The sequence below is a fragment of the Peromyscus eremicus genome, chromosome 11, assembly GCF_949786415.1.
Source record: "Peromyscus eremicus chromosome 11, PerEre_H2_v1, whole genome shotgun sequence".
NCBI classification, from domain to species: Eukaryota; Metazoa; Chordata; class Mammalia; order Rodentia; family Cricetidae; genus Peromyscus; species Peromyscus eremicus.
In genome coordinates, this window is record NC_081427.1 from 6,415,264 (window position 1) to 6,434,292 (window position 19,029).

The 19,029-nt window shown below is 41.1% G+C and overlaps 1 protein-coding gene and 2 long non-coding RNA genes across 6 annotated transcripts; 2 read left to right on the plus strand and 1 right to left on the minus strand.

Annotated features, from left to right (window-relative positions):
- The first annotated feature begins 1,718 nt into the window (after window positions 1–1,718).
- LOC131921947 (uncharacterized) lies at window positions 1,719–8,421 on the plus strand. The gene is made up of 4 exons (XR_009382153.1): window positions 1,719–2,051; window positions 2,644–2,852; window positions 3,421–3,559; window positions 6,240–8,421. It is a non-coding gene; the product is annotated as an uncharacterized LOC131921947 (long non-coding RNA).
- Window positions 4,836–17,492, minus strand: LOC131921945 (zinc finger protein 58-like). Of its 4 annotated transcripts, XR_009382152.1 has the most exons (6): window positions 17,107–17,492; window positions 13,922–14,134; window positions 12,964–13,066; window positions 12,558–12,771; window positions 10,791–10,917; window positions 10,195–10,291 (listed from the first exon to the last, which is right to left on the minus strand). XR_009382152.1 is itself a non-coding variant. In XM_059276698.1 (4 exons), the coding sequence occupies exons 1-4, from the start codon at window positions 17,110–17,112 to the stop codon at window positions 7,370–7,372; spliced, it is 1,392 nt and encodes a 463-aa protein (XP_059132681.1). In that variant the 5' UTR covers window positions 17,113–17,480; the 3' UTR covers window positions 4,836–7,369. The 4 variants fall into 4 exon arrangements, 1 of the variants encoding a protein (XP_059132681.1); XR_009382150.1 differs by lacking the exon at window positions 13,922–14,134 and having other exon boundaries at window positions 17,107–17,486; XR_009382151.1 differs by lacking the exon at window positions 13,922–14,134 and having other exon boundaries at window positions 12,558–12,647; window positions 17,107–17,484.
- Window positions 16,674–18,459, plus strand: LOC131921948 (uncharacterized). The gene is made up of 3 exons (XR_009382154.1): window positions 16,674–16,800; window positions 17,037–17,426; window positions 18,323–18,459. It is a non-coding gene; the product is annotated as an uncharacterized LOC131921948 (long non-coding RNA).
- Window positions 18,460–19,029: the final 570 nt, after the last annotated feature.

A 19,029-nucleotide genomic window follows, 5' to 3' on the forward strand; every position in this document is an offset into this window, starting at 1 on the left:
ATACGTAACTGAAGTGGGCAATACGTGAAACCACATAAGAAAAGGGTGAGGAGTCTACATTGTGCCAATCACAGGACCCTGAGTGAGCCAGAGCTCTTCACTTACATCTCTTAGTGTTTATGAGATAGTATAAGTTTTTGGAGAAACACTTCCATAAGCACTCTACAGGGACATCATGGAACCTGAATGTCACATTCAGTGATGGTTGAACAGAAATGTCAGAGTACACAGAAGCATGGGGGAGGTTGTGAATGGAGAACAATGCACACAGGCTGTCAGGTGTGCAGGGCTATGATTCCTCAACAGAGTCTCTCAAGGCCCCCTCCAATCACCAAAAATCTCTAGACCAATGTCTGTCCTCACATGGACTCATGTCTCCAGCCTGAAAAGTGTCCACACTTCCAACATCACACAGACTTTGGCAGAACAGGATAAGTTGTTATCTTCTATTATTTTTCATCCCACACTGTAGGGTCAACATTGCTGGGATAATGCAAAGCTCAACTTATCCCCTTTATGGCATGGTTCTGCCTCTCTGTGGGAGTATTAGTGGGAGGATTCAGTTCACAGGGATGGACATTCAGGATTCCTATTCAGAGTGAACCACCCTTAAATCCACAATTCATTCCAAAGTTAATGGGATAAACATCACATACACCAATCTACTCCACTGGACTCTGACCTTGGAACCTAGCAACTTCTGTCAACTCAAAGTACGACCAAGAGTAATCGCATGTGCAATGGTTAAAAAGTAGCTCCATTGCAAACTCTGTTGTGCAAAACAACAACAACAAACAAACAAACAAACCTAGGATAGGGCAAGACTTTCCTCTTGCTTAGCCCAAGGCTGTTAATCAGGACCCTCAGTTCTGCAGATCAGAAGTTGAGTCTTGAGGGCAATCTAAAGAGGCGAACGATCTCACAGTCGCGTGGCTCATTTCCCTGAATTGTTCCCCCTTCCCCTTATTGTGTAAATGTTATCCTAAAATGTTAACCAGATGCGTTTTCTACTTCTGTAGTCTCTCTCAACTACTGCTTGCTCAGAAAACAAGAACAAAAATCAACACCATAATATGCCTCCGGAGTTGAGACAGCTGTGGTTTGTGCCTTTAAAACTTTCAGCTCTTGTCTTCCCGTTTGCAGCAGTTCTCAAATTGGCAGAGACTGTTGTTCTAAATGAACGGTTATTTTTATTTGTTTTGATCTCTAATTCCCAGTTTTGTTGAGCGGTCTTGCTCGGTGGTCCTGAAGTCTGTAACCGACGGCTCTAAATTACAGAAAGGACCCGATCTCCCCTTGCCTAAATGTCCTGAGAAACCGAATAACAGCCATGGGAGAATGGCCCAGCTAACAAGCAAATGCTTCCACCGCCAAACTGGAATGAGAGCGCCCAGCACGACCTCCAGGCGAGGACCTTCAGACAACACACACTGCCCAGGCAACCCTGGTTCCCTCAAGCTTCTTCATTCCAGAAGCACCAAGACAGCTTCTGTGTCTCAGAAGCACAAGTTGAATCCAGGTAACCAGATACATGCTAACAAAGCGGTCACTCCCATCACCATCCCCACCGACCTCTCCCCAGCCCTGGTCAGCATCCCTTCCTGCCTCCACTCCACCCCTTGCCTGCACCTTCAGGGACAACTCCCCCCCCCCCCCCCCCCCCCCCTTGCAGTCCCTCAGGCTGCATTAAATCCTGGAACAACTTCTATGTCAGAGATCCAACTGGAGAGCGGAGGAAGACCAAACTGTCGCCCAACTTTGGACAAGATCAGCACGCACGTGATTACCAAAAGTCCAACTGTTTTTCAGAGTAACGCCTGTGGCGTCATAGTGACTAGGACTACATTTCCCACAAGTCTGTGCGATGGAGTTCCAGGACGCCTGGAAGAGTGTTTCCTACTGTTCCTGGGTTTCCGTACTGATGTTTGCACTGTAGTGTCCCAGAGTTAGGAAAAATGAAAAGCACGAACTGTATCGAGATGTAATGAGTCGAAATTTTATGTAACATGCGGCTGTCATCAGTTCCCGTGGTCCAGCTTAACGAGTAGCAGGTATTTTAAAGGCAAGGGTCACCATAACTTCATTTCTTCGGAATACAGCTCCTTGAGGAATTGCCTCACTCCCAGCTAAGTGGCAGTAAGCTAGTTTACAGAAACTAGAACAAGCTTTAGCCATTTCTCAAAAGTTTTACACTGGGGGTGGAGGTGGGGGTGAGGGTGTGGGGAGTCAGAGTTACTGGGAGCTTATCATTTAGGAATTTAGAGTGGTTGCCTAGCACAAAATGGAGTTTTCCTTAGCCATCACAGAGGGTGGAGAGCAAAAGCTCGTGGACAAGCAACAAGCTGCTTTTAAAATCCCACATTCACAGCTTGTGGTGGTGGCCCAGGGGATGCCTTAGTGCAGTAGGACTGGCTTGAATCCTCCAGCACCACATGCATGGCATCTGAGACCCGCCCCAAAATGGTCTAGACTACAAGGAATTGTGCAGACTCAAGCCTTCATCTCTGTGGCAGGAAGCGAAACAGCCCTTGTCTTAGGTTAGTGGTTCTCCTTTCGAGTAGGTTTTTCAGTGGACACTCTTACGATTCTGACATGGGTGATGGTTGGGTTCCAATGCAACTCAGCTGTCACTCTTTCATACAGTGACCACATAAGGAGTGTGAGGAAGACATTGAGCATCCACAACTTGCCTGGTGAAGCAGCTCTCTGTAACAGTGTTTCAAAGCTCCATGAAGACCTATGTGTTGCATCACAAAGGCCTACAAAACGAAAGCATGGGGTCACTGCTGTCAAGTTCTGCTTCCAACTTGGGATGGCGCCAGGCCCAATAGCATTGCTTCATTTGACACTAGGTGCTGATCCTGGGGAAACACTTTCCTAGAAGAGTAGTTTTGAGCATGGAGCCCATTCAATGGCATTTTCAGTTTTGCTCTCTCAAATGAATGAGACTTCCAAGGATGTGGTGCTGGCTCAGGGCACCTTTCGTGCTGTCAGCCCAGAGTACCAGGATTGTTGTATTGGAGCTGATATCTCTAACAGTTACAGCAGATTTCATACTTGTCTAGTCTTACACTTTGAAGTCACTGTTGCCTCAAATGAGAATGTCCCCAGTAGGATCATATATTTGAATATTGGTTCCCAGTTGGTGAGAACAGTTTGGCAAGGTGGCAAGGTGTGACCTTGTTGCCAGGGATGTCATTGGGGGTTGGGGGGGGGATGGGCTTTGAAGATCTCCCAGGATTCCATGTTATTTCCAGTCAGCTTTCTCTGTTTCTTATTTATGGATCAATGTGTAAGTTCTTTGCTATTACTCTAGTACCATGTCTACCTACCTTCTGCCATCCTCTCTACCAGAGGACTATACCCCTATGGACCCTTGAGCAACACATTAAATTCTTTCTTTTCTGATTCATCATACAGCAATTAAAACATTACCAAGATACCCACTCATCTCTGTGATGTTCTAATGAAGAGAGGAAAAAACGTCTAGTTACTCCACATTGGTCTATGATCACAGACTAAACAAACATTCCATCCAAGTACCAATCTTCATGAAACAGTGAGTTCACTGGGGTTAATGGCAGGAGCATGGTTGAAGGATGAGAACAGAACAGGGATGACTTAGAGGTAGCAGCAGCAGTGGAAGCAGCACTGAAAAGCTTACTGGATGCTAGGTGAGAACCCAAACAAGCCACATCCCTGCAGCTCACTGTATGACTTGCAGGCAGCTCCACTGATGAGGTGGTCTCCGCCCCTTCAGTCCTTACAGCTTATGTAAACTTCAGCAGGGAGGGTCCTGTGAATCTTGTAAATGTCTAGGAATTTCCCATGCCTATTCCACGTGTACTTCCTGAAGGTGAATGAGACCCCTTTAGGTTGGGATCTTTCACTTCAGAGGATATTGCTCTTGGTTGCATTGCATATACTGTCACGATGGAGGGAACATGAATGATTTGATAAAACATTGTTTAGAGTGTCATGGTGGACTTCCGTAAGATGGAGCCATATACATCTAGAGAGGGTCTTGCCCCATTGATCTACCAAAGAAGTTTCCTAACAGATATTACCAGAAAGTTTGTCTCCTATTTGATTCTAGGTCTCACCATTTGAAGAGTCATACACTTTGGGCAACTGAGTTTGAAAGCCATCTACAGCAGGGTGGCCCCATCTGCTCTAAGTGTCCTGGTAGTGAGTCTCAGAAATACTTCTTAGCTTAGTTACTATATCTTGCTTTGCAACTTGGCAATTACATGAACATGACGGACAGGAGTCTGTAAAATTCTCCAAACAACCTAAAGCCCTCAGTGGTACTAAAATGACTAAAGTCTATCTTGACCTGAAGCACTCATCTTCCACATTGACATGGATTCTGCTTTCAAAACCATGTCTTCAGGCTTATGTGACCAGCAATTTTCCATATCAGACCATTTACTATCCATGAACATCTTGTTTGCAACCTTAATTTCTCTACGCATTTCATAAATTCTTTAATTTGTTACTCAGTAGCCTCACTCTTGTTCCTGACTTTCCATAACATTAGTCATCATAGACTAGGAAAAAAATACAATGGAACATAAAAGAACAGGGATGACAAAAGCAATGGTAGGAGAAAGGATAGTCAGATACAGCTTAGCAGCTGACTTCCAACTCTACTACAGAGCTATAATGAGAAGGACTGAATAAGATTCACAAAAACAAGTGTACAGACCATTGCAATGTAAAACAAGACCCAAAGACAAGTGTTAATGCAATGGGTATATTAATTTAACATAAAAATGGGAAAAGTGTCAAATGGTCATTGTTGTAGGATTCTCTAAAGGAATAGGACAATGGAATGCAAATATTAAGAATTTATTAAACTGGCTTACAGGATGTGGTCCAGGTAGTCCAATAGTGGTGGTCTCACTATGATAAGTGAATGATACTAGCAGCTGTTCAGTACAAGAGGCTGGATGTCTCTACAGTTCCAATCTGGTGCTGAAGAATTTCGGATGATACTTGAAGAGTTGCTGGTTTTTAGTCTGTGTTGGAATCCAGAAGATGTTGGATTTAATAAAGGTTGCAGCAAGTGGATGGAGAGTTAGGGCAAGCAGTGAGAAAGCACAATTTCTTTCTTCAATGTCCTTTTGCATTATCAACAAAAGAGTGTAGCCCAGCTTTATTGTGGTCTTCCTTCTTCACACAATGTGATTAAGAAAATCCCTTCTAAGAGTGCCCAGAAGTTTGGGTTTCAGTTGATTCCAAGTCAGGCCATGGTGCCAACCAAGATGAGTCATCATAGTAATTAGCATCACAAACACAAATGCACACACATTCACACCACATCGGGCATTCAAATTTTTACCAAAAAGGGAAATTCATTGTACATAGGTCATCTATGTACTGATGCTATATCTGTGGTGACTGTGTTGAGTGTGTGTTACATGTATGGGAAGAAAGGCAACACCTTTAGAGGGAATGGAGTCATCAGAAGGGGGCAGACTGAGAGTAAAAGGGGAAAGAGGTAGAAAATACTGACGCATATGTACTGATGTCAAACTGGTACTTTTACTTGGCATGTAGTCTAAATAACTTTTCCTGTTACTGTCATAAATTACCTGACAAGGGCAACTTATAGGAGAAAGGGTTTAATCTGGTCATTCATCAGTTTGGTTATGTAACAGATTGTTATCTCCAGACTTGAGTGATCTGCAGGATTCTGATGTTTGTAATGACTTCTTTCAATCACATCAAATACATCATATATATTTTAAACAATGCATCATGTTTATCCACATTCTGTATTAATAGTATGTGTGTACTATAATTCCTTTATATCCATTACTATGTAAGTTATAAGAAAAGACATTGCTACACTACTAATATTAGTGTACTTCAATTGCTATTTTGAGGAGTGTATACTAAAAATGGATCCTGCAAGACTCATTTAATGTAGGTTTCTCTACAATATGAATTCACTCATGGCCCCTAACGATTTAAGGCTTTGTCACTACTTCATTTGTAGGGTTTCCTATACTAAATGTATTTTTTGATGTTAAGTTATGAAGAGTAGAATAAATTGCTTCTCTTATCAATTAAGTATGTTAGTTTCATTCATGGCTAAATTTCTCATGTTGAGTTTACAACAACTGTTCAACATGTAGCTACTGTCTTTACTTTTACAAAATTCATCTACACTATGAAATTTTTGCTAAATAAGGGAAACATAAAATTCTTTATCATATTCTTTGTATCTATAGGACTTTTCTGCAGTGTGAAAGCTCTGGTGTCCAATAGAGGCACAACACATCTAAAGGCTTTGTGACATTATATCTAGTACAGAGACTGATGGCAACAGAGGTATGAAGAAGAGGGAAATGCCTTCCTGTGTCCCTTGCTGTCCTACACTGATTTGTTGGAGTCATGAATGGTATGACCAGAAACAACTTTGGGGAGTAAATATTTCATTTCAACATAAGGGTCAGTGTTCTTCCAGGGATGCTATGACTGGAAGGGCAGCAGAAACCATGTCTCCTAACATGTTTCTCAGCCTCCTACTCACCCACAATTCTCATGTGACCCAGGGTGGTACTGCTTGTCCTAGGTGGACTCTCCTACATCACTTACTGATCAAGAAAATGGCCCCCTGACATGCCCATAAGGCACTCTGATCCAGGAAAGCATCTACGCAGATAATGCTGGCCTAGGTGAAGTTGACAGCTGAAGCTAAGGAGGACATTTGCATCTGCAGGGTTTCTCACCTGTATCACTGCTTTGGTGTTGCTGAAGATTGAAGTTTTGTTCAAGGCTTAGGGACAGTCATTGTACTTGTAGAGTGTCTCTGCAGTATGAAGTATCTGCAGATACTCACAGTGTAAAGAACAGGTAGAGAACTTACCACACTGATTGCTTTTGTTGGCTTCCTCATCAGAATGAATTCTCCAATGCTTATATAGTCATGAGGAATAGGTAAGCCCCAGTCCTTTTCTGTACATGAGTAGGATTTCTCTCAGGTGAGAATTACTGAGGTTGAACCATGACTGAACAATAATTCAAACCTTCAATAACACATCCTTCACATTATAGCTTTGATGTCCTGGATGAAGATTGTTGTGTTACTTAAAATATGAAGAAACACTAAAAGCTTATCACTCCCTTCATAATTGGACTTCTTCTCTCCAGATTGAACTTTATTGTTGTTAGAAAGTGTTGACTCAGTGGTAAAGCACTCACCATTCAAGTATGTGCAAAGTGATAAAATCTTGCTAAATATTCATTCCTTATCCGAGACAAAAGTATGACTTCTCTACTCAATGGAATCACTTGTCTCAGATAAGGACTGAATATTTAGCAAGATTTTATAACTTTGCACATACTTGTCAAGTTCCTATTAAGAATGAATCCCTTTATGTCTTCTAAGGGATGAAGATCGGAAAAAACTTTTCCCACACTTTTCACATTTATAGGGTTTCTCTCCAGTATGAACAATCTGGTGCTGATTGAGGCTATCAAGCCTAGAAAAGACTTTTCCACATTGTTCACATATATGGGGTTTCTCTCCAGTATGAACTCTCTGGTGTTCAGTAAGGGCTGAGTGATTTGGAAAGGCATAGTGGCATTCCCTACACTTATATGTGTGAATTTTTTTGTGTTTTTTAAGGTCTAAAGTAGAGTAAAACATTTTGCCACATATTTCACATTTGTAAGATTTCTCCCCAGAATGACGCAATTTGTGCCAAGGAAGGTATGAGAGAGTAGAAAATGTTTTCCCACACTCTTCACATTTGTATGGTTTCTCTCCAGAATGAATTCTTTGGTGATCCTGAAGGTGTGGAAAAGAGTAAAACCTTCTGCCACATTCTTCACACTTGTAGGAATTCTCTTCTGAATGAATTCTCTGATGACGCTTAAGGAATGCAGAAGAGTAAAATGCCTTGTCACAGTCTTTACACTTGTAGGGTTTCTTTCCAGAATGAATTCTTTGATGCCGCTTAAGCAATGAAGGATAGTGAAATGCTTTGCCACATTCTGCACACTTGTAGGGTTTCTCTGCAGAATGAATTATTTGATGTTTCTTAAGCAATAAAGGACAGTAAAATAACTTTCCACATTCTTCACACTTGTAGGATTTCTCTGCAGAATGAATTCTTTGGTGTACCTTAAGTAATGAAGGGTAGGAAAATACTTTGGCACAATCTTTACACTTGTAGGGTTTTTCTCCAGTATGATTTTTCCGGTGTCTATAACGTGTTGAGTGAGTACTAAAGGCCTTACCACATTCTTCACACTTGTAGGGTTTTTCTCCAGTATGAATTCTCTGGTGTACAGAAAGTTTTGATTGAGTATTAAAGGCCTTACCACATTCTTCACACTTGTAGGATTTTTCTCCAGTATGAATTCTCTGGTGTGTAGAAAGTCTTGAGCGAACACGAAAGGCTTTACCACATTCTTCACATTTGTAGGGGGCCTCCTGTATATTTGTCTGGTGTTGAATAAGCAGTGAATCACAATAAAAGGCCTTGCTGTAATCTCTACCTTTATTGGCTGTTTTTCCTGTTGACCAAAAGTTGAGACATGAACAAAAGCTTAACATATTCTTTATATTCATAACGCTTATCTTTAAAATGGGGACATTTACCCATACTCACAGTCTGATGGAGAAATCAGAAATAACACTATATTTTTACACCTATGTTCACTGAAAATAACCCAAACTATAGTAGGTGGAAACAATCTAAACTTCTACTCAAGTAAAAGCCTGATCAAATTGAATATAGAAATAATGGCATGCCAGGCGGTGGTAGCACACACCTTTAATCCCAACACTGGGGAGGCAGACACAGGTGGATATCTGTGAGTTTGAAACCAGCCTGGTCTATGTAGTGAGTTCCAGGACACCACAGAGAAACCCTGTCTCATAAAAAAACAGAAAAAAAGAAGAAGAGGAAGAAGAAAGAAAGAAAGAAAGAAAGAAAGGAAGGAAGGAAGGAAGGAAGGAAGGAAGGAAGGAAGGAAGGAAAGGAAGGAAGGCACATTATTCAAAGTTAAGTAGCTAACTAAGTAGTAATTATCTACAATGAAGGAGTCTCTTAAAGGTACACACAAAAAGAAATAAATACCTTAAACAAACACAGGTATTAAATGTAGACATACATGGCATTACCAACCGAGAAAGGGGGAGATTAATAGTAATTTTGTGAGACTGGAGTCATATAGAAATACCATTTTTATCCTAAGTATGAAGTTCAGAATTTTAGGTTTGAATTAAAGTATGTCTACAAAATCTTAAGTAATACACCTCACAATTTTCAGACAGCACTTCATGTTTTATTTAGATGACAAACATCTCAATGATATCATAATTATGAAAAAAATTTAGGTTCACCTATGAGTAACAACTTTTGCCAAAAAAAAAATATGTTGTCAGTGAAAAGGAGTTAAAATTAGCTGACTTTCTAAGAATTATTAATTTACAACCAATGAGCTATAAAAAGAGACAATGTTAAATGTATGAAAACATGGGACTTGTGTTTTCACATGAAGTGGAAATACATCGTTCCCATATTCATATAACTGTGATGAAGTGTTCATAATTGGATAATCTACCCACAAAATTATATAGGTTACATATAGACAACTGATTACAGTTGGGAAAAGATCCTTGAATTCTCAATATTCTGAAATCTTATTGATAAGCAATTCAAATTCTTCTAGTTTGGGACAGTTTTAGTCTATGACTATATGTCCACAAAGGGTATGCATTCTAAATCCTTAGTGAGTATGGAATTAAAAATAAGAATACCTTTTCATCATTCACAAAGGACTCTAATGAGGTGATTTTGATCAACATGAGAATAAGTGATATAAAATACATTTATATGTGAAGTTACTGTCTTACAATGGTTTCACACATAGGTCTTTAGAAATGTGTGCAAATTTTCAGAGGTTTAGAAAATAGTGTGAAGTTACAATGTAAACTCAAAAAAAAATGACCTTTGAAAGTCACTGGAAATACAAGCACAGCTCAACACTGGGGAATTATTTAAGAGACTTAAACCATCATAAAGGTCTGAGAGATGTCCTTTGACAACAAAAACAAAGAGAGACATCAAGAATTATGTTCATACCATGATTCAAGGCAGATAGGAAAGTCTGCCTTTCTGTTGAATATTTGCACTTCAACTCTGTTCTTGACCCCCCCCCCATTCCTACACACCTGTGTGCACAGGGGCTGCCACTTGTTTCTTCATACCCATAGGCCCTTGTTTTTGCTCCAGAAATGTCACCAGGTGTGGCTTAGAGAGAACTAGACCTGTTTGTAGGAAAAGGAAACAAGATTAAGTGTTCTTCTACTGGGAATTGGCATGTTTGTTCCAGTACACTGTTTATAAGGAAAGAGATGGTGTAATAAATGACGGCAGACAATCCTTTCCTTAAATGTTTTCTCATAGAACCACTACAGTACATGAAGGAATTTACAACATCCAGATTCTGAGTTTCATTTAAGGGGAAAAAAAACATTAAAACTGACTTGTGAAACATTTTCATTAATATATAAGGTACATGCCCATTGTAACTGAGTTTCTACCATTCCCATTAGTGTGAAGGATGTATTCTTCCAACACAGACAGGTTAAACTCACAAAAAAAGAAAGCAATGTTTCTTAGCTAAACATATTCCCTAATTTTTCTTTAAAGCTAAGACTATGAAACTTTTTGTTGGAAAGCACAAGCTCCCATGAGATGATGTATAGAGTGAGGAAGTTACATGCTGACAATAAAATAAGAATTCCCAGTAGAAGTGATCCTCACCCAGGAAATCAAGGTTGCTGTAATTCTCCAACATCACATCCCTGTACAAATTCCACTGAGCAGGCTCCAGGCATTCCCTCTCTTCTGGAGAGAAATCAATGGCCACATCCCTGAAGGACAGCATTTCCTGAAATAAAGATTAATGCCATTAATAACAGACATTGTGGGACAAGTTCTCTGTCAATGTGACACAAGCTAGGGTCATTTGAGAGGAAGGAACTTCAACTGACAATGTGCATTCCAGAAGAATGTCCTGTGTGCAACCCTGTAGGAGGCTGTTTTTAATTATTCACTGATATATGACAACCCAACTCACTGTGGGTGGTACAACCCCTGGGCAGATGGTCTTAGATGGTATAAGGAAGCAGGATGAGCAAGCCATGGATAGCAAGCCGATAAGCAGTGTTTTTTATGGCTTACACTACAGTTCCTGCCTACAGGTTCCTGCCTTGACTTCCCTCAGTGTTGGACTGTTACCTGAAGTTGTAGGTTGAAATAAATACATTCCTCTCCAAGTTGCTTTGCTCAAGGACTTGATCATTGTAAAAGAAACTCTCACCCAGGTGTCTTGTACTTGTGTTACAGAATTCTATATTTTGCCCAGGATGAAAAGAACGCTAGATATAGGTGACATGCTTCTAACATAGGTGAGTCATATTCCTCAGACACTTCAAATGTGGTCATATGATTTCACACTGGACCCATCAAGGAAAGAGAAGAGTTTCCTATAAGTCCACGTGGAAACTCTTTTTTTTTTTGTTTTGTTTTTCGAGACAGGGTTTCTCTGTGTAGCTTTGCGCCTTTCCTGGGACTCAATTGGTAGTCCAGGCTGGCCTCGAACTCACAGAGATCCGCCTGGCTCTGCCTCCCGAGTGCTGGGATTAAAGGCGTGCGCCACCACCGCCCGGCCCACGTGGAAACTCTTAAGACGGATGAAATGTAAAATGAATGTTTCCATAGAAAAACGTGCATTTAGTCCTACATGCTTGTTTTATCTACCAAACATATATACATTTTTCACAGGAGAAAGCCATGGTCAGAGGGAAGGAACTCCTTAAACCTTTAATATGCACAATCATGAAATGCAATGAAAATGCAGTTTCTGATATAGCAGCAAGGAGCTGACGTCTGGATTTCTTAATTTGTACAGAGTCCAGTAGTAATGCTAATGTCAGTGCACCAAGAGACACATGATGGAGCACCCAAGGGATAGAACAACACCAAAAAAAAAAAAAAAAAAAAAAAACTCACAGAAAAATGTTAGGTATCAGAACCAATAAGAATCAGCAGGTATAGGAATAACATTTTTTTTTTTTAGTATTTCAAATACACTAGACTTCACTCTGACTTTGTTATTTTTCTTTTCCTCTTTTTTGCAGACATATACTGACCTGTTTGATATATTCTTAAAGCATGTCTTCACCATGTGACATCTGTGTCTCACTGTGTTGTGTTGAAGAATTATAATGGGTGGCTGGGGTAGACTGAATGAAAATGGCCCTCATAAGCACATCTATTTGAATACTTTGTCCATAGTTAGTGGAACTCTTTGGGAAGGATTAGATGGTGTGGGTTTTTTAGAGTAGATGTGACCCTGTCAGCGGAGATGTGTTAATGGACTTTGAGGCTTCAAAAACCCAATGTAGGCCAAGTATCTCTCTTTCTACCTCTTGCCTGTGGATTAGGATGCATGATCTTACCTACTGCTCCACCACCATATCTGCTTGCCTGCTACCATGCTCTTCACCATGCCGATCATTAACTAACCTTCTGAAACTGTAAGACAGCACCAGACTAAATGTTCTGCTTTATCAGTTGTCTTCTGCATCGTCTCCCTTCATAATAACAGAACAGTGACTAGGATAGCAAGAGGAACAGTTTTTTCTTATTTTTAAATTTTCAATATTTCAGAGTTTTTTTCATATTATTGCATCAGGTCCCAAAATGACTTATGAGAGAAATCATATTATACTTCTTCCCCCTTTTTTAATGAAAAAAATTAGAGATTTATATATTAATAAAGTATTTTGTAATAATTTTATGGATAAACTTTGCATAATCTTTCCATCAGTTTAAGTATGCTAATTTCCTCAAATACTATTTTTTATTATTAAAATCCCAAAAAGACTGTCTTATATGCTTCTGAAATGTACACAACATAATGTTTACATACATCCAGCATTCAGAGCAACAGTACTGTGAACTTCATCCTCCTATGGTACTGTTTCAGAGCATCCAAGTTCAGTATGTCCTCAAGTCTCAGCTCTCTGATGTCACTGGCCAATGAGAAAAAGCATTATATTTCCAACTTCTATTAGTTACAACTCTTTACTTTTAACATATGGATGATATCATGTGATACATGTCTTTCTGTGCGTGAAATAATTTCCAGTTTCAGTCATATTGTCACAACTTACATGACTTTATTCCTTTTCTTCTGAAATATTAATTAAAATAAATAAAAAATTCCCAATCTCTCTTCTAACTCCAATCATATTCTCTTCTAAGTTCCATGACTTTATCTTCCAGACATATATTCTCCTCTAAGATCCATAAACTAACTAGCTATAAATATTTGCCTAGGTTTCTAGTATTCTTGATATGGCCTTAAGTCCAATTAGACAGCTGCTGTTTATGTGAAGATGTGAGTGGCACTGAAGCATCTTTAGGGACATCTGTTCACATTGGTCATCGCTGTGGTTCATAGGTTAAACAGCTAAGGAGGACTATTTATTCCTTCCCTCCCTGGGAAGCTTGCAAAGCAGTTTCACAGAGTAGGAGACTTTCAGGTCGGATCCAGATCCAGTCCTCTGAGTCTTGGGTCTGAAATGCCTGGTGTTTTCAGCAATGGGAAGAAGGAGTAGCTATAGTCAAAAGACTTTTGGCACAAAGGAAACATACTTTGTGAATAAAAATTATGCTGAAAAATATCTTTACTCATAAATAAAGTAGCAGAGAGAAGGCTAATAGATTTCCAAGTCATAAGTAGACTAAAGGAAGTTTATGAAGAGAAAACCCTGTCATTTCTTGAGGAAAAAGCCATTACACTCTGTTGAAAGCTTCCATGTAGCTAGTAGAACATGTCCCCACATTTCAAATAAATGAAAACCACAGATTCCACTCTTCCATACTTAGCAGATCACCGACAACAGGTCAGCTTGGAGAACTGCAGGAACTCAGGGCAGAGTGAAGATGGAAACATTGTTCTCTCTGAGAAGTAGAGCAGGTCCCCAGTGGTGAACTGACTGCAAGGACCTCTCCCTAACGCTGCCCAGCACCTGTTACCACTGTTCTGGATGGGTAAGTGTTGCTGTGCTGAGGCCACTCTCCGTACTGTGGGCTGCCTGGGGATGCAGGGAAGAAGGCCTGTCACCATTTAATTGAAATTTTATCTAATATAATTAAAGAAAACATTTCAGGAGAAGTTGAGACTGGCAATGTTCACTTCCTATGGAGAGGAAATGCAAATAAATTCTGGCCTGAAGGGGACAAACTGTGATTCATTAAAAATTACCGCAGCCGGGCGGTGGTGGCGCACGCCTTTAATCCCAGCACTCGGGAGGCAGAGCCAGGTGGATCTCTGTGAGTTCGAGGCCAGCCTGGGCTACCAAGTGAGTTCCAGGAAAAGGCGCAAAGCTGCACAGAGAAACCCTGTCTCGAAAAACCAAAAAAAAAAAAAAAATTACCGCAAATTCATTCCAATCCCCGAATCAGGAAGTGGAGTCCAACTGTCCTCCCCTCGAATGGAGGTTGGTCCTAGAGACAAGCCTACAACACAGTAGACAGAGCCTAACTCATAAGACCTCTTGTATCTATGTCCGTGTCCCTCAGAGATTTTGCTTTTGACAGAGGCCAGACAAACTGAGTACTAGGAGATTGTGCAGAAGTCAAAACTAAGTGCAAAGCAAGGGCTGTATTATCAATCAGGCTTTACACAATAATGACTCTCCATTTAGTCTGCGCTTATCTATCAATTAAATAACACACTGCTTTAAAAATACACTAAACACAATCATGAAGTGCTGTGGAACAATGCTTTTCTACACTGTGAATATGTATTATTCTCAATGGTTAATAAAAAGCTGACAGGCCAGTAGCTTGGCAGGAAGTGAGGCGGGAAAGCCAAGCTGAGAATGATGGGAAGAAGGGCAGAGTGGGGAGAGATGTGAGCTAGACTCCTAGGAAGCAAGACATGCTAGAGGACAGGAAAAGCCACAAGCCACATGGCAATACAGAGATTAATAGAAATGGGTTAATTTAAATATAAGAGCTAGTTAGTAATAAGCCTGAGTTATTGATGGAGCATTTGTAATAACATAAGCCTCTGTGTGTTTATTTGGGACCAGGCTGTCGGGACAGGAAACATCCCTTTACACTGAAGTAACAATGCACTGATCTATCCCGACCTTTGACACACATAAGTGTGGCACACAGCAATCATTAATTTTTGCTTTAAGTTCACACATTTTTGCAATGTGATGACCCAGATACTGTATATGGAACCCTAAAACTGACATGATAGATCATATGCAATGTATTTATTGAAAAAATGGAATGAATAATTCGAATTTTAGCTTCAACTTAAATATCACATGCTTTGCTCTGTATGACAGAAGGTCTTGATGTATCTGGATTTTAAATAATCAGTACATTGTTACTAAATCTTAATACAATAGTAAGTGATGTATATCCAACAAACAGTTGGGACTCACATTCTCATCCACTGACTTAATGTAGCTCCACAAAGAAAAGAACAATGGGATGCAGTATTTAAACAGCTGGCTAGCCAATTTGACACATACCTTTCAACTCAAAATATGTCAGTTTATTTGAAAATAATTTTGGATGGACTCAATGACAGAAACTTTTATAACCCTAAAAGACAAAGTAATGAAGATCTGTGTTTCTGAAATTAATTCCGTGCATACATGTTTGGTTTCTATTTAATTCTGTCCAAATATCTTGTGTAATTTCTCTCAGTGGTCTCTGGCATAATCATATAGACAACCATAAATTGGATTCCATTATCCAGCACACTTTCTCTTCAGAGTTTTCCAGGAATGACCTGTCTAACATAGCAAGATTAGTATTGGAGTCTGTAAAAACCAGTAACTCCTTCCCTCATAGCATCGCTTCCACAAACATTAGCATACAATAAAAATACCCTGGAATCGGCAGGACTAGACACTATAGGGGGACTAAACTCCTCCCCATGGAAGAGTAATAAACAGAACTTTGCTTTGCTGGTTGGATGGCACAGAACCACAGGTGAGTGACCGTGGAGGAGGTAGATGTCATCACCCACACGTAGAGTAGGTTCTGTTTTGGATAACTGTAGAGAAGCAGTCCACAAACACTTTAACCTCTGGTGAAGGAGGGAGAAGGCATCCAAGGGGCGGAGAAGCAGGGAAGAATGTTAACCACTGTGGGCTGCATCAGTCACGGAGAACTCCAGAGAGGGAATGAGGTCCGTTTACTTTAAATCACATGAATACACACAGGTCTGTGAGTTCTTCCTCACCCTGCTGACCCGACACAAAAGCTTTTCCATCTGCTCCTGGCCCCGGCTGACGGACTGGTTCAACAAGTTACAGGCCAGATCAAGGCATGTTTATACGACAGTTGTGTTTCTTGAGAGTTATTAACCATAACTTAGGGATGGAAGGCCCTTCAAAGGCTTAAAACACCCCAGTCCTCAAAGTAAAGCTGAGCATCAACTCCCCCAGTTCCTGCTCTGCAGTGCGTCCTTCCCTCTGTGTGTCTGTTGTTCCTCCACCCCTAGTCACAGCTTTTCTGGTAAATTTGTCTGCAGTGTTCCAGAGTTTCCCAGCTGCGAACTGTTATGTCTCTGTTCGTTTGTTTCCTTTTAATTCAGGGACTGGCCGAAAAAACGAAGACAATAATACCCCCAAGATCATTACAAGGCTTGCTATGGAGCATATGAGAGATTATAAAAACCCAACTCACTCTAGAGGTACCGAGAAAACCGTCAACATCCATCTGAGAGTGGGTAAAAGAGAATGTACTCCCCCCCTCCCGCCCCCAGCCAAGCTCCCAGGACCAGCTGAAATGCAGCTTCTCGGCTGACCCACCAAGTCCTGGCAATCCAGAACTTTCGGTGTCCTAACAAAACCATCAGTTGGCATCAGACACGCCCTCTCCCCCACTCCTGACCTGGACCTTATGGCCCAGCACAAAAGGTCAGCACAGCATCCCCAAGGCATCCTTTTCCGCCCTCCCACCCAGGTCCGCTCCCTCCAAGACCGACCCCCGCACCCCGCACAGTGCCTCAGGCTGCGCTGCACCCTGGACCAACCTCCATGTCAGAGACGCAAGAGGAATGTAGAGCAGGGCAGGACTCTCGCCCAACTTTGGAGAAATAGCACACTTTCAGACAGAATGAACAAGTATTGTTTCCGGAGTGGGTCTCTGTGACGTCACAAGGACCAGACTACATTTCCCACAAGTCTGCGCGAAGGAATTCCGGGAACCCAAGTGTGGCGATTTCTTCTGTTCCTGAACTTGTCCTTGGCAACCAGCAGTAGAGTATGGAAGAAGAAGAAGCGGGGATTGCAAGGCAGCCTGGGGAGTGAGGCTGGAGTTCACCTCCTGATCCACAACACGAGACGTGTGAATGTGAGTCGAGCCCTTGACAGAAATATTAGAGGTCATTTCTGGTCCATGACCTGACTGTAAATAGTTTTGTACCTTCTCTAAAGACATACTGAACTAGCCTAAGACAAGGCAAATGGTGACTCCTTTAAAAGGTTGATCAATGGACTGCATCATATGATGTAATGCCGTCCAAATATTTCCCCCGTTCTGCTTGAAAAACAAAGATTTTACTATCCATTTATGCATATGGGGAGTATTTCTTACCTTATGGATCATGTGCCTTCTGGCTGTCCACCTTCTGACCTATTTCTGTGGTTATTCTTTTCTTGGTTGCAGATGATCTGCAACCAAGGTCAGCTTCACATGCTGATAATGCTGGGCCTCTCGCTCAGGAAGGATTACATGCTTTTTATTAGCATGTGCAGCTTGTGAGCATTCTAATTCAAAGACGCAAAAGAAGGCTTCATAGTCAGAAGAGCTGTTCTACAGACACCAGAAAGTGGTAGTGAGCAAATATATTTAGTCACTCACCGTTTCTTGTTACCTTATTTCTACTAGAAACTATCAGAGCATAAATAAGCAGGCTCATCATATACATACATCCATGCAAAGGAAGGCATATTCCTTCTGTTCATTTCCTGAGCCTATGGAATCGTTTCCCGCTCTGTTGCTGTCACAGCACACGCTGATAAAAAAGCACCTTGGTGGTGGAAAACCATTATGTGCCTCACAGGTTATGAACTACACCCAGGCTGGGTTTTGTTGATGACACGGGGTAGTTATCTGGGAAGAGGTAGCTCAAATGAGAAACTGACTCCATCTACATCTTTTGTAGGGCATTTCCTTTATTAATGATTGATGTGGGTGGGCCCTGTTCTTGGTGTGTTTAAGGGGGATGGCACTTCACCTCTGTGCAGGTGGTCCTGAGCAAGAGAAGAGAGCAGGCTGGAGAAGCCAGTGAGCAGCATTCCCCCATGGCTTCTGCCTCCCATTTCCTGTGCTGACTCCCCTGTCATCTGGAAGTGTAAACTGAAATAAACCTTTTCCTCCCCAAGTTGTGCCTTTTGTTATCATGTTTTATAACAGCAATAGAAGCCTAATGAATACAAACCATCATTGAAGGAAGTCGGGGCAGGAGGTCCTGGAAAGAAACTGGAAGCAAGGACTGAAGCAGAAACCATGGAAATATGCTGCTTACAGGCTTGCCCCGTTGGCTTGCCCAGTTTGCTTTATTAAACAACCCAGGACCAGATGCTCAGGGTCTGAGCCTTCACACATCAATTATCAATCAAGAAATTGTTCCACAAACTATAGGCTAGTCTGATACAGATAATTCCATAATTACGGTTCCGTCTTCCTAGAGGACTAACTTGTGTCAAGTTGATAAAATCTAACCATCATACTCTCCTATTTGGAAGTCCATGTTAGTCATTTTAAATAGCTCTTAGGAGTTTTCAAATGCTGGAGAAGGGAAGGTACACCTATGTGGGGGGAGAAGCTTTGCCAAACATGCATGAACAAAATTATAAATCAGTTATATATGCGAGTGGTGATGCCCTATCACTCCCCCCCCCAAGCAACCTTGCAGCCATGCCATGGATGACTTATTACCACTTTACTTTGT